Source organism: Ursus maritimus, unplaced genomic scaffold (genome assembly GCF_017311325.1).
Source record: "Ursus maritimus isolate PB19 unplaced genomic scaffold, ASM1731132v1 scaffold_21, whole genome shotgun sequence".
NCBI classification, from domain to species: Eukaryota; Metazoa; Chordata; class Mammalia; order Carnivora; family Ursidae; genus Ursus; species Ursus maritimus.
In genome coordinates this window covers 11,534,276-11,550,860 of record NW_024424564.1, presented here as the reverse complement: position 1 = coordinate 11,550,860, position 16,585 = coordinate 11,534,276, and the positions used below count along the sequence as shown (strand labels likewise).

Below are 16,585 nucleotides of genomic sequence, written 5' to 3'. Positions count from 1 at the left end.
AAAAAAAAAAAAAAAACTCTTAAGAGACAAGTCTGGTAGCAAAGAGGTGGGAATGTATGTTTGTGAAGTGTCATAACATGCTAAAAATTACACATATAAAATGTCCTATCTTATCAAGTTTCTAATGTGAATTGGTCCACTGACCTAACTTGTCAAATTTACATAGTTCATATTATTCCTATACTGTATTTCTGACATCTGCAGCATCTGCAGTGACATCCTGTTTCATTCCTGCTATTAATAATTTGTCTTTTTTTGTCAGTCTTCTTAGATGTGTCATTTTGTTGATTTCTTTTAAGAATCAGCACTTTGTTTCATTCATCTTCTCTAGACTTTCCAATTGTCAATTTCATTAATTTCTGCTCTTTATTACTTCCTTCCTTCTGCTTGCTCTGATTTTGCTATTTTTTCCTGAGTTCTTAAAGTAAGAGCTTAGACTGCTGATTTAAGACTTTTCCTTCTAATTATAAATATTTGGTGCTATAAATTTCCCTCTGAAATGTAATTACAGTCACAGAAAAAGAGTAAGACATAGCCACAAATTTGGGAATAGATAGCAGAAATTTTAAAAATGACCAAATGGGAAATACAACAAATTACCAAGAAAAGAAAACTCTCCAAGGTAAGGTACAGAAAATATTCAAGCCCCGCTGAATGGCAAAGGTAATTATTACTAAACAATTCCTCAAAACAAAATGACTTGGACCTAAATAAGTGAAGGACCATAAAGTCAACCACATACAAGAAGGGGAAAACCCACACATGGAACATAACCCACGAAATCTGCATTGATGATGACTTAAGACAGGGAGCAGGCAATGTAGGCAACACAAAAAGAGTTTCAGATTCTCATTTTTCCAGTGAGTACTCTCAGATGAGCTTCTTTACTACTCCACCAACTTCCCAGATGCCTAGATGCTGCCCAACAGGAGCCGAGGCTGTGCATATGGAAAGGTAAATGTAGAACTGCAATGATTTCATTTGAGTTGCCCCACATCATGAATACATGTTAATTTCAAATACAAAACACGGAAGAATATAGCATCTTTTTTGCTTACCCTCTGAGCTTTTGCAAGTTCTTCTTTTAATCTTTCATAGCCCTTTTCTCTGACTTCCAAAACAGATGGGCTTCGTAAACGGGACAGACTATCAGTACTCAACCCAAAAATATCGTCACTGCCATCACAAGCCTCTGTTATAGTAGCACCCTGTAAAAACTCCCTCTCTGCATTACAGTTGTCCTTTTTCGTAGTTAATTTTGTTATCCCAGCTGTGACTCCAGAGGTAGAACAAGGCGCTGGATCTGTAACATGGATGCTGTAAAGGACAGTTCAGAAAACATCAGCATATGCTCACAAAGAACTGGCATAAACACAAAGGTCTAGAACTGCACGATCCAATGTGATAGCCACTATATTTAATTAATAGCATTAATTTAAAAATTAAATTAACTTATAAATTAATTATTAATTAAAAATTAAAATCAGTCAAAGCTAAAGCTAACACATTTCAAGTCTAGCAGCCACAAGCGGCCAATGACTATCACCTTTTCATCATCACAGAAAGTTCTATTTAATAGTGCTACTCTAGAACAGGGGTCAGCAAACTAAATGCAGACTAAATCCAGCCTGCTACCTGTTTTGCAAGGCTCATAAGCCAAGATTTATTTTTACATTCTCAAGGGGTTAAAAAAAATCGAAATAATAATATTTTGTGGCACAGGAAAATGATATAAAACTCAAAATTCAGTGTCCATACATAAAGTTATATTGGAGTTTATTCATTTATGTACCATCTGTGGCTACTTTCAGACTTTAACAGCAGAGCTGAACAGCTGCAACAGAGGCTGTATGGCTGGCAAAGCCTAAAATACTTAAAACCTGGCCCTTTACGTAGAAAGTTTGCTGACCCCTGCTCTTGAACATTAACACATATTGCTCCTCCTTGTGGACAAGCTTATTCAAATTTTCTAAAATATTAAAACTTAAGACAACCAAGCAAACTGTCCATTTGTTTAACATGATACTCCAAAATAAGGATCTTGATGATCTCCTACCTGATACTAGATATTTCTGCACAATTTAAACGTCTGGGGGATGAATACACAGGTTGTGTGGGAAGGTCGGAAACATCTAAGGCATTAGCCTGAATAGGGGCAGAGCACAGAGCTGAAGGATGTGGCCGATAGATGACACCTGGTGAGGTAGTCTGCCCTTGAGTTCCTGATTCATACACACCAAGAAGGTCTGGAGAAGTAGGTGAAGCAAGGTTTACTTCATGGAAGCCTTCCAAGGGGTCATTAGCCATAGCAAAAGCCTCATCATAAGATAACCTATGTTAAAACAAAAAGCAGGCAGTTATTTTGATAGTGACGTTTAAAATTAAATTAAGATGTATAACTTATAAAACATGGTTAACAGTCCATTATAAAGTATAAACTTAAAAGAGCAAAGGAAAAAATACCATAATCATTTAACATTTATTAAGTGACCTCAGAGTATAAATATTGCAAAAGGCAAAAATCTGACTTGAAATAACCTTGAAAGTTATAGCTAATGCTGTTAAACTGAGTAAATAAAGTACAATGAAGAAGAAATAAAAATTTGCTTAATATTTTTAACTTTTCCATGATACGACATTGGTTAGAGTAAGTAAGAGAGGCAGTAAAGATACGTACATATACGCACATGCTTGGAATGAAATATATACATTACACTGTATAGTTGACACTTGAACAACACAGCAGTTGGGGCACCAAATCCTACACAGTTGAAAATCCATGTACAATTTTTGACTCCCCAAAATCTTAACTACTGTTAGCCTCCTGTTGACCAGAAACCTTACCAATAACATAAACAGTCAACTAACATGTATTTTTGTATTATATGTATGTAATACATATAATATTCTTGTATTCTTACAATACAGCTAGAGAAAATATTAAGAAAATCATAAGGAAAATACATTTACAGTACTGTATTGTATTTATTCAAAAAATCCACATATAAGTGGACCCGTATAGTTAAAACTCATGTTGATCAAGGATCAACTGATAATCTCAAATTTAGGTAAGAGTTGCAGAGTTTTTATATACCTTTCACCCAGATTATGAAACTGTTAACATTTTGGACCATCTGAGAATAGGTTTTTCAGGCATGTTGCCCGTTATTGCTCAGTATCTCAATATATATATCTTAAGTACAAGGACATTTTCTTTTCTAACCACAAAACTATCAAAATCAGGAAGTTAACACTAATCGATATGACCATCCAATCAACAGGCCCCAGTCAAATTTCACAGATTGTCTCAATAATGGTCTTATTTATAGGTCAGGATCCGATCTAGGATAATGTGTTGTCTTTCTCTAACCCTTAAATTTCTCCTATGATGGGGTAAGAATGGGAATGACAACATTCTCTCCATTCTCCAGGGTGCTGTAAGGATTAAGACAGACAATCCAAATAAAGTACTTAGTAGTGTGCTGTGTAATTGGCATGCAGTATGGTCTCAATAAACATTTGTTACCATAGTCAGCCATTAACAATAACATGGACACTTCAGTTTCTCCATAAGGAAAAAGTATTTCATAACTACTCAATTACATCACAAAGGTTACATTAAAACTAAGAAGTGTTTTTCATTTTTCACGTGAAGAATGTAAATCTTATAAATGCTTTGATTTTCCAGTGTCTACAGAAAAAAGTCCAAACTTAGCCTGAAAATCAAGTCTTCTATGATCTGAACTCAACTTTTCTTCCCAATTTTTTCCTCCCTACAATAAAAATGTGATAATCATGAGTGACACCCTCCCAGAACTTCCCCAAATTCCCAAACACAAGCACCAATGTAGCACCTAATTTCTTCATAACACAAAATATTTCATTCATTAAACTGAAAAATTCTACTTTTTCATATCCTTAATAAAAAGTGTTTAAAATAAGACAGAGAACAAAAAGGCTGCAGTAAAGTTGGGAAAGAAGAGAGGTGACCCAATATGTACACTCTTTCAAAAGCACAATTACAACATGTCACACACCTTCAAGGACATATATGGACAATGAAAACTATAACTATTAAATCTGCAACTGCCAAATTTCAAAACCAATCAACATTTTCTTTGTTGTAGCAAACAGTTTGAGTCCTCAAAATGAAACTAATTTTTGTTTTTTCACCCAAAATATTCACTTGCCAAATGAAACATCATATTGACAAGGAATTTAAAGTGTTTAATACTCAATTCATTATTTTTCATCCAAAAGAATATTTTTCATTCCTTATTTATAATACACACAAGCATACACCAACCATCTAATCCTGAAAATTTCATTTTCACTTGAATATAGTTTACTAATCAATTCACTTTCAAGTAGAAGAGGTTTTCATTAAACTTTGACATTTAATCAGTAACTACTTGATACTTCCTTTCATCAATCCTATATACTTTAAATTCACATCTTTACACATTATAAGTTCACTGAATCATAGAATGTGAAAGCATTTGCAATTCTGGAAATGAAAAGTGGTACAAATCCTACGGAGGAAAATTTGACAATATCTGGCAAAATGACATATTCATTAAACCAACATGCCCACTTTCAGGGCTTTATCCCAAACATAAACTGGCAAAATAAGAAAGAACAGATACACGCATAATGCTAGCAACATTAACAAAAGACCGAGTACAGTCTTGTTACAGCAAAAGACTGAATGAGCTAACGTACATGCTCATAATGGAGCGCTGTACAGCTGTACAAAGAAATGAATAGTATCTACATATGCTATGAAGGGATCGTGAGGATATACTGACAAATTAAAAACCAAGATAAATAACTATGCACAGGAAGCTACCTTTTACCTGAGAAAGGAGGAAATACAAATTTATTTCCATGTACATATATAATTGTATGTGTATATATGACATATAGATGTCTTAGTACGCATACAGACTCATATTTTAGAAGTGGAAGGATAAACAAAAACTAATGAAAACTAATAGAAACAGGGAATCTACAGGAACAGGGAGAGAACAGGAAGAGAAGACAGGCATGAAAGCTAGACTTTTCCAAATGGACCTTGCCTTGTAGATTTGAATTTGAGCTTGGAACCATGTAAGTGATAATACTAAATTTTAAAAAAGAATCCCTAAAAATAAAACAAATAAACTTAGCTGTGTATTGAGACAGTAACTTAACAACACAGAAAAGAGCTATTGCAAGTGGTTTTAAAACATAAAATTGTATACACTTACCAAATATATTCTAAACACAAAAGGATGTGAAGGAAGTTTTTCACTATTTTCAGTAATCATATTATTAATACTGCTGTTATAAAACTATTATTTATAACATTAAGGAAATAAGTTACTATATTAATGTCATTCAGAATTAAGATTTTCAGCATGAGAATATAAATATAAAATCAAAGAAGTAAAAACTCTGAAGTTCTAAATATGGATCAATCAGAAAAAAAAATTTCCATTAAAACAACAAATTCCTAAGTTTATCCACGGAGGTGGTAATAACAATGGTAACCAACTCAGGGTCAATGAGTAAGTACCCCTTGTGCCCAGAGTAATAATACCATTTCCTACAAAAAAAGAACAAGGGCTCCTCAGAGAAATAGCTGATTTCCAGGCCAAGGGCAGTAACGTACAAAAAGACCCTGGAACATCCTGTTATACCAGGAAGCAAGAAAGCTATCAAAGACTACTGGAGTGGTATCAAAAGGATTCCCACTAACCAAAGATAAGACAGTCTGAACATCAAAAAGATAGTATCTGTAAAGAACTGAAACAAAAATATTTTTAAATCGTTGAATTCATGATGATACTAAAAATACAATCAAAATCTGACTGGTCCCCTTGGATTGGTGCTAGGGAGTCAATTCATTATTTTGAACACTGGTAACATTAAAGAATCAGGTACAAGTAGGAACTAATGAGAAAGATAAAGCCCTTGGAAGGGCTTTTCGGGCATGTCTAAAGTACGAAAGCAAAGTATTTATGGAGAATACAAATATGCTATAAACTGAAGCAAAACTAATGAAAACAAAATGCAAGTCTCAAACAGAGGCAGGTCTGAATCCTGCTTCCGTCAAATTAATGGGTCAACCTATGCCTCGGTTCTCGCATATGGAAATGTGTGACTGGGTTGTTTTGTTTTGTTTTGTTTGGAGAGGGAGAGAGCAAGCTCGAGCAGGGGTAGAGCCGGGGAGAGGGAATGGAAAAATCCCACGCAGGCTTCACACCCAGCGTGGAGTCTGATGCAGGGCTCAATCTCACAACCACGAGACCATGACCTGAACTGAAATCAAGAGTCAGGTGCTTAACCAACTGAGCCACCCAAGTGTCCCCTATGCCTGGGTTTTCTACATTTCATGATGAGAATGAAAAGAAACACACATAACACTTAGGACAGCACCTCTGGGCCATGCCTCTACCAACAATGTTTTCATTCTGGAGGATACATTTAATCTTTGTTTAAATTCAAGTCACTTCTGAAAAGATTATTTTAAGATTAAATTCAGTGCTTTTTTCAAGCATACGCAATTTCCATAAAATGTAACTTAGCTGGTAATGAGCCACCAATCTCACTCATCTGAAAATCTTTTGCTCTTTAAAATATATGGAAGCTTTAAGATTTATTTCATATTCAAAGTTTTTATATGAGTAAAATAAGCTGCTATTTTTAAGCAGTAGTATTCTTTGCAACAAGTAATGAGTAATTTAAAAAAATTAATTTCTTTTGGAGATTATCCCAATTCGTAAACTAAACCTGTTAAGGATCACTACCAATGTGTGAAAAAGTTGACCACGTTAAATTCTTATGGGTGAATTACCAAAGCAGCCTACCTGGCTTTATTATTACTGAATTCTAAGCAGTAAAGCTGACATTGAATCATAACGAAAAGCTGACCAAAACAACTTACTTCTGATCACCGTATGTATTTCATGTTATTTCCTCTTTCTAGAAGTCAGTATTATCATAGCAAAAACAGCATTTACTGAAAATTAACTATGTGTGTCAGATACTGTTGCTAAAAATACATGTGAATGTATTAACTCATTTAATGAATGCCTAGAGAAATCCTAATAACATGTCATAAAATTCTTTTTTTCTAATTAACATGAATTTTCTAATTGAAAATAAAAGGCATCCTTAGGATAACTCAAGAAATTAAGATGAATTGCTGATACAATATTTTCAATTAAAAACTGAAGCACTTGGATACTACAGATATGAGTACATCGTTTAAATGAAATAAGAAACTCAATATATATTAGTAGTCCAAAAGAACAAATAAAATCCATTTTCCCACAAAAAGCACATCCCCTTTGACTTACTTAAGTGAAAAACAAAGGATTTACTTACAGGGAAAAAAAAACACTTTAAAGCCATAATCTTAATCTTTTTCCATATCAATTTAATATCTTCAAATTACATAATCTTAATTCTGTATTTACTACAATTCCTCCAAGCACACACTTTGGAAAGTAAATCCTTTCCAAGGCAGGAGGTTATATGCATCACAGCAGAGCAGAAACACCAGTACCTGAGGAAGAAAGCTAAGGTTTTAGTTTTAACAACCTCTAACTTATACCTGCAAACTTGGGCAGGTCATTAAACTTCTCCAAGCCCAAATATCTTCATCTACTTAGTGACAGAATTGGACCTAAAGATCCTGACTGCAAGGTTGTGAGTGGATCTGTATGTTAGAGGGAAGACCAGGGTCTGACTTCCCAAAGGGAAGAATTCCCAGTATTTGTTACCTCACCAGAAACCTTGTACTCTGGAACTGGACTCAAGTCCTAGTTCGACCAGTTACTAACAATGTGACCTCAGAGCTCTAAGTCTAAATTTCTCACCTGAAAAATGGGGCTAACAACTGTACCAAACTCATAAGGTTGTCTGAGAATTAAGTCAGACAATACTCATCAAGGGCTTAGTACCACAGCTGCCACTGACCAATTAAAATTAGTTATACTAAGTATAATGATCTCTAAGGTATCTTCTAATACTTGCCAAATATTCTGTCACACTATCTCAGCACAAACATTATCATCATCATCAAAGAGAAAAAAAAAATGGTATTTTGGTTTAAAAATATTGCTAAAATTATAGGTCTATTCTTCTAAATGTTCTTCCTCAACAAAGCAAGCACCTATATATAATACTGCATATATATACACACTGTATATAACAGACATAGATGTCTACATATGTATTATTTTCCTCTTTCAATTTATTGACAGACTGCTGGAGGATGGAAGGCAGGAAGGAAGGTCCAGATGCTTTTATTAATTCCCAAATGACTTCTTAATTTAGCACGAGTTCTGGAAGAAACAGCTTCTGTCATTAAAAATTAGATTGCTATTTCAACAGTGTATAATGAATTAAAGTGTTATAAATTCCAACAATTAATTCACTTCCTTAAAAACCATAAACATTTAAAACATATTAAACACATTTTATCCATATACAGTATTAGTGCATTTAATAAAATTTTTTACCAATTGTGTTTCTTCTGTTTAGAATGGAAGAATGATCGCCAGCTTCATCTCCTCAGGGCAAATCCTGGCACCAAGTTCTAAGAATGGCGCTATGAAAATGGACTGAGCTATGAAAACGGACTGAAGAGATGGCTCGCAGCCTGTTGTGAGCCGCTAAATGATTACCCTGAGGGCTGTGGGGAGAAGGGAGGGGGGTAAGGAAATGTTTCAAGGAGAAGAAAAATATGTTAGATTTTAAATGCTGAGTAGGAATCCAATAGGTGGACAAGGCAGGGCATTTAACAGGACAGTCAGGAAAAACGGTTTGGCACAAATGAAACTAACAAAGGACAGAGTGACAGAAAATCAGGCTGGAGAAGCAAATATGTGACAGATTATTAAAAGCTTCATTTAACATGGAAAATACTGCTTGTAGTTTATCCTGAAGAGATGGTCAGATCTGCATTTTAGCAAGTGCAGGTAACTGTGATGTAGTCATTAGAAAAAAATGACTCCCAAGGCAATAAGGACTTTAGAGAGAAGAGACTAGAGGCAATTGGTTAAGAGTTATTGCAACAGTCTAGCCAAGAGGTTATAAAGGTATCGCCTAATGTCAAGGTCATACTTTGAGACCGGAAGGGATGGAGGCATACATATATACACACACACGAAAAACATTCAGAATAGTGTCATCGATATTTATACATACACACACGTTCTGTATGTATGACATACACACTTATACATAATATACATTATTCTACTTATTCCTCACAGCATCCCTTTGAATGGATTTTTTTTTTTACAGAAAAAGAAACAGGCTCAAAGAGAATAATTAATTTTGTTCAGGCCAAATGGTCAATAAATAACAGCTAAGATTCTAACCCTGGTGCATCTGATTCTGTCACCTGACTCCACTACATCCGAGAATCACTTCAAAGGGAAAACTGACTGGGAGGGGGAAAGGCAGGATTCAGATAAAGGGTAGGTCAAGATAGAGGCTCTCTAGGGCAGGTCTCACTCAACGACCTATGAGTGAGTGAACATTCTAAACAGAGTACTGTTTAATCTCTGAACCCTTGTCTTACTTCCAGAAAGGCAAAACTAAAGTTTCTCTAACGCACGGCTACTGAAATGAGCATTCACTATAGCTTTGTGTTTTATTCTTTTCTCCTATATTCTCTTTGCTAACATCATTTCCTCCTCTATTCACCTGCTATGTGGAATTTAAAATACTTACTCAGCCTTATAGAACTTGGCGGGGGGGGGGGGGGGGGAGCATATAAGTAAAAATAAACAGAATCTTGATTTTTTTTTATTGTGGTCTTATGCTTATGTGAAACTGTGGACATTTGATACTAAGGAATTATTGTTAGTTTTTTAAAGTCTGTAACAGTATTGTAACTAACTGCCCTTCATTGTTTAAAAAAACACACTGAGGGGCGCCTGGGTGGCACAGCGGTTAAGCGTCTGCCTTCGGCTCAGGGCGTGATCCCGGCGTTATGGGATTGAGCCCCACATCAGGCTCCTCCGCTATGAGCCTGCTTCTTCCTCTCCCACTCCCCCTGCTTGTGTTCCCTCTCTCGCTGGCTGTCTCTATCTCTGTCAAATAAATAAATAAAATCTTTAAAAAAAAAAAAAACACAAATATTTACAGATGAAAGTTTACAATGCCTGGAATTGGCTCAAAATAATACAAGAAGGGGAGAAGTAGATGTGGCAGGACTGACCCTTCTTGCTGACTCCTGGGCTAAATGACAGGAACTTTGAGGTTCATCACCTTTTTGCATCCACTTATTTTATTTGAAATTCTCCATTTGACAGCTTTCAAATTAATTCAAATACTATATAAATAAGAAAAAAACCCATAAAAGTATGTATGTGTTATTTATATATATCAATCATTTTCTCATTAACAATCACTATAATTTTAAAGTTGGCTTCCCAAACATTTTGGTATTAACAACAACCAAAAAAATCAGATTTATATTTTAAGAAGCATTCTATAAGTGTAAATTCAATAAATAACCGAGAGGAAAAATTAGTCAGATGGTCAATCAAGCTACACAATCTTCCCACTCTTATTAAAACAGACCACAAATTCAGTTCCATTTACTAATTCTACGGGACGCAAATGCACAACATGACATATTCAGAGATGCTACTCACTGCAGATTCTTTAAGGATTTTCAGAAAATGCTCAGAACTTAGCAACTGGCTTATTAATATTATATTTAACTACAAATCCTTAGAACAGAAATATAAAAAAATGTTTTCCAAGCTTCTTTTTCTTAATAATGTAAGTCTCCTTATTTTGCATATAGAAGAATATATGTCATCATTCAGTAAGCACTGAGGTGTATACTGATTGGATAAATAAACAGTCAGAGTCTTTAGAGAGAATGAATAGCAAAGCAGAAAGAGTAGATAGAGAGAGTGATTCCAGGCTTCCTTTGTTTCAAAAATAAAGGTGAAACAGTTAAGTACCTTGAGAGAATAACAAGACTAGAGAAACTGAGTTTTTAAAAAGTTTGGGGAATCCTGAGCATTTTATCTAAGTGGTTCAGAAAACCTTTCTAGTTCAGGTTTTACAAGTCACTTAATTCCTCTGGGCCTCAGTTTCAACATCTATAATGGGTGGTATTATCTCCCCTGCCTCTATCTGACAAAATCAAATGGCTTGCCCATCAGTGTAAAAATGTTGCATAGATTGCAAAGCACAATACAAACGTGTGCTCTCTGTAAAAATCTAAGAAGGAACACACAAGAGTGAAAATCACAAGATACTAAGGGGTCTGTCTTACCCCAGAACAGATCCTTATTTATCTGACAATAAAAGGGAAGAAAAGGGAAAGCATGTTTTTTTTTCCTGAGGTATAGAGTTCAAATATAACCCTCTTCCTAGCAGGAAATTAATGCACTTTTACTTATTGTTTTCTGAACTTATTTTGGTTGTTTTTTTATATTTTACCCTGATCTGTCAACCAGGTGCTCCCAAACAAATACTCAATATTGCTATCTAGACACATCAAATTACAATTCACTTATTTAATTAGTTCTAAGCTATCATCTGTATGCTCTTTTAAGCTTCTAAGGTACTTCACATTCTTGCAGAGTTTCTTTATACCAGACTGTCGATTCATATATGTAGAATTCTATCGACTTCCGTTAATGCTTATGTTTACAAATACGTTTTTAACTACAAGACACGAATCCCCCGCAAACTTGAACTATTTCAAAATTTTCCATTCTTTTCCTCTGATCTAAGTAATCTCAGCTAACGGCTATAGCTATCTAATTTTCTTTTGTCGATATTCTGAGATAAATCAAGATTACTTTTTCACTTTTTTCTAACCATGACTAGGTAGAATTTAAGCTTATGAAACTACCTCATTTAGTTGTAAGTTGAAAGGGAAAGCAGAAGGGAAAAAATAGAGATAGCAAGTTAATGCTAGCTGCTGGAAGTATATCCCTCTCTTCCTTCCATTAGTCCCCACAGTTCTTACTCAGAACACATTTCCATTACTACTGCTAGATGAATTTCAATACATCCTAACATTCTTCCACTGAACCCATCACCAAACACAGCCCAGTACCTACGGGGTTCCAGGCCCGGTGCTAAAGCTATAAAATGGGGGTCAGGATGACTTACGTATGCCCTGACTTCAAAGCACATGGGCACTAGGGGAAGAGAACTCACTGTCAACAAACATTTACAATACGCTATGAATACCAAGACTAATAAATACCAAAAGACAGGCATGTACTCAGTACTCTGAAAGCATAAAAGAGAGGGGGAAAAAAAAGTACTACCTGGCAAAGCTAGGGAGAATAGTAAAGGAGGAATTAGCTAGCAAGGAGTTTTCAAAAACTCAGATATTTTGTTTTTAAAATATCCAAGTGTGAGGGGCGCCTGGGTGGCACAGCGGTTAAGTGTCTGCCTTCGGCTCAGGGCGTGATCCCGGCGATCTGGGATCGAGCCCCACATCAGGCTCTTCTGCTATGAGCCTGCTTCTTCCTCTCCCACTCCCCCTGCTTGTGTTCCCTCTCTCGCTGACTGTCTCTATCTCTGTCGAATAAATAAATAAAATCTTTAAAAAAAAAAAAAATTTAAAATATCCAAGTGTGTTTAAGTAATTAATTTAGTAACCAACTTACTATCCTTTAATGAACTACACCTTAACCAAAACTCTAAGACAAAGCTTTACACTTGAAAAAGTGTACTCCCTCAGAATATCCTGAAAGCTTTCCCTCATTACCTCAACACACGGTATCTCTATCCACGACTCAGCCTTCCTCCCCACTCTCCCAACTATTCTAATGCTCTGTCTTATTTGGCATGCATTAAAATTACAACACATATATGTGAAACATGCCTTCTAAATTTTGAGAACCTTATAAAAGATACAGGAAGGATTATAAGGCCTGCCTTCCAGACTCCATGAATACTTTCCTTCAACCCTCCACTGTGACTCGCAGAGTAGATGCTCAATGAATATTTGATTTAAAAATCTCTGGTGACACATAAAGAATTAGTTATTATACTAATATTAAGTATCTCGTAAAAACTCAATTAAAAACAATTCAGCATAACCTACACATGAAGCAGGGGAGTGTCGTGGTGAAGAGCATGGACATTAAAGACCAGCTGCCTGACTTTTCTCATCTGGTCCTGTCGCTTAATTAGCTGTGCCATCTTAAAGCAAGCTAATAACCTTTCAGTGTCTCAATCTTCTCAACTATAAAATGGGATAAAGCATTAGCTAACTCCTAAGTCACTGTCAGAGTAAATGAGTTGGTATAGTGCTTACAGCAGAACCTGACACGTGGTAAGCGATAAGCTCAAAAGTAAGAGTAGCAAGAGCGGTACCACCATCACCAGAAAACCTGGATACTTTTAACCAGAAATACAAATGACAATAACACCTTTCATCTGCTGTCTCCTTAATTACAAAGTTCCTCCACAGAAGATGTGGACAGGAATGGAAGGAGCAAGCGTGTGACGAGTTCCACTTTGGGCAGCCACATTCAGTTTTCAATCCTGGCTTGGCTCTGCCATTAATCATCTATACGACCACTGACAACTAAGTAATCAGAGGCAAGTTATTTTACCTCTCTGAGCCTCAATTTCCTAATCTGTAAGATGTGGTAATACCACCTATATCCCAGGAATGTCCTGAGGACCAAAGGGGTCAAAGTACCTAGAGCAACACAGTGTATGGCCCACTACCAAGCTAATATTTGTTCTTTCCCCTACCCCCCACATCTCACACGGAATATATAATTTAATTCTCATCCCACCATTAAGATGTTCATATTAGTTTAACCATGTTAAAAACAGTTGAAAACTGGCAGTCACGTGGTTTGCCCTAATACTCTATCCACTTTTACAAATGGAAAAAATAAGCTCCGAGAGGTTAAACGGTTTACTTCAAGGTCACATGCGCAGTAAGTAATGGAGCTAAAACTTTAAAACTGATTAATAATTTTTTATATCACTAGGTAACTAATCGGTTCAGTCAGTCCTGCTCAGGAAAGAAAAAAGGTGCACTAACTACAATACAAGCAAAACTACGGTCACCTACAAGTTTTTGCTCTGCCTTATTAAAAATTGAGATTTCTAAGAAATCTTCCATTGTAAAAATTATTTGTGGGACGTCTGTGTATGTGTTGTGGGGAACTGAGGGTTTAGAGAAAATTAGAAGAAAAAAATACTAAAGGGAGCATATGCATAACTATACTAATTCAAAAAGTACAAGTGTATCCAATTAGAAAACCCACAAGTAGCCAAACAGCAAATATCCATCCCAGGAAAAGGTAAGAGGTATTCAATACCACAGTTGAATTGTTTGTCAAACACATAGGGAGAAGTTACATTCAAGTGTCCGCTTTGGTTAATAAACATATGGACTAATATCTAAATTTACTGTTATAAATATATATAATAAGAAATACACTATTGTAGTGAAATTGTAGAACTGCTAAACTAACTTCTGTAAATTCCACAAGGGCTTTAGGATTAGATCACATAAACCATAGTTGGGATTCAATGTCTGTCCAAACAAGAAAAGTTCCATCAAAATGCACAGGACTAGTAAATAAATAACAAATGTTAACAGAACAAGGCCCCATAAAACTGGTGGAATATTTAACAGTATCAAATATTTACTATGATCGGTCTACACATCTATTCTGCCTCTTTCCTCCTTGATCTGTCATTCACCGTTTTAAAAAAACCGTATGAACAATAAGAAGGAGGTTAATGAACAGAAACTGGGTCTTTCAATCGATTTACAATAGAAGTTTTGTTTTAATTCGCTTATCGGTCTCCTCCAATTATGTAATCATTCCACGGCAAAAGATTACACGTCTTTTTTTCCTCAAGGAAGGAGTTGGAGGGGGAAACACCGTGGAGTGTGAAACAGGTAGCCTCGGAATATGCTGTATTTCCACGAAACTAAATTGCTTCTTAGGGATCAGTATGAACTCAGCATTCTGAATTTTCAAGACCTTACCCTTTAGCCATTATAGATTTGTTTTCTTAATCCCATAACAACTAGCAACTCTTCACGTAATGCGGATTCCACCTAACATCATCACTTCTGGAGTCCGTAAGAGCTTGCTGGTCCCCGGGCGGTCGGAGAGAGTTGTCAACGCTGGAAGGGCAGTGTAATTACAATTACGTCGGTGCAGCTCGTCTCAACTCCCCCGAAACAAGAGTCTGGCCGAAATGCGCCGCCACCTAAGGCGCGACTCCGGGCGCTTGCTCTGGCCCCCCAAGTTTCGCCGAAACCTGCCGAGGGTGACCTCTACGCCTCGGCATGGAACCTCGCTTGTCCTTTACTAAGACCGCAGATCCATGCCTACTGCTTCACCCCACTCCAGGTCCCGCGCAGAGCCGGGCTCCACACTTGTTCGGGAACTCTCTTAGAACCACCCCCCAACTCCGCAACCTCGCCCCGCCCCCCCCCCAGCTCCGAGCTGCGCGCGCCCCGCCGACAGGTAACCGGGATTCGGGTTCACAGCCGCGGGCGCTCGGGACCGCGCAGTTAATGAGTAACGCGCCCGCGTCCGGGGGACGGGGGAGGAGCCGCCGCCGCCGCCCGACGCCCCAGCGGCCCCAGACACCCCGAGGCGCCGAGCCCTCACGCCGCCGCCGCCTCCTCCTCCAGGGGTCCTAAAGCCCGCGTGCCGAGCCGGGAGCCGGGGGAGCGCGCTTGCCGGACCGGGGCTGCTGGGCCGGGTCCCCACGCGCTGCGCCCGCACCTGCACCTGCCACGGCTGCCCCTCCAGGCCGGCTCGCGGGAGGGAGGCGGGCGCGCGAGCGCCGAGGGGGGCGGTGCTCCGCGCCTGGGGCCTCTCCCTCCCGCGGCTGCACTCACCTGACGAAATCACCGCGGTCACTGTCCGCGCTCAGGGGCGCTCTTAGCGCTGGACGGAGCGCGCCCAGAAGCAGCGAGAGGAGAAAGAAGACGGCCGGCCGACGCCGCTACACTCAGCCGCAGTGGGCGAACTGCGCTGGGAGCCGCCGAGGGAGCGCGGGACTGCGCTTGCGCGGGGAGCGGGGCAGAGAGCCGGGAGCGGCCCGGCCCGACGGAGAGAAGGCGGGCCGGGGGCGGGGCGGGGCCAGGGGCGGGGCTGGCGTGGGGCTGGCGTGGGGCCGGCGTGGGGCGGGAGGAGCCGACGCGCTCCCGCGCCCCCTGGCGCCAGGCGGGACTCTTCGCAGGTGCCGGGGAGCGTGCCCCAGGTGCCTCCGCGGGCGGTTGCCCTGGGAACAGAGCACTAGCCTCGCTGGACCGTGCCTCCCTGGGCTCGACAGGAGGCCTTGAGTTAACTTCGTGTCGGACTGTCCAGGAGTCGGATAATGAACCTTCGATGTGAGTTGAGGACTGCTAGAACCAACCTGAAACTTGACGTACATATATATCTTACAACGTGTGCGCGTAGTGTGTGTGACTGGGGATGGGAGCAGAGGAAGCCTGATAGAGCCAGATTCCATCATTTGAGCAGCGCCTGGAGTATTCGAGAATGTCCTTTCTGTACCCGCCTTCTCTCATCTTTTGAGTCAACTTTTTTAAATCAGACTTCCACCCCAC

General features: G+C 38.5%; 1 protein-coding gene across 1 annotated transcript in view; it reads right to left on the bottom strand.

Moving 5' to 3' along the window:
• Window positions 1–16,080, bottom strand: part of LOC103656880 (RAB3A interacting protein) — a 42,698-nt gene extending 26,618 nt beyond the window's left edge. Inside the window, exons 1-3 of the mRNA XM_040637256.1 lie at window positions 15,872–16,080; window positions 2,057–2,332; window positions 1,059–1,317 (exon numbers count right to left, since the gene is read on the bottom strand). Coding sequence (XP_040493190.1) covers window positions 1,059–1,317; window positions 2,057–2,307 — 510 coding nt within the window. The 5' untranslated portion in view covers window positions 2,308–2,332; window positions 15,872–16,080. The remainder of the gene's footprint in view (window positions 1–1,058; window positions 1,318–2,056; window positions 2,333–15,871) is intronic.
• Between the last annotated feature and the right edge of the window lie 505 nt (window positions 16,081–16,585).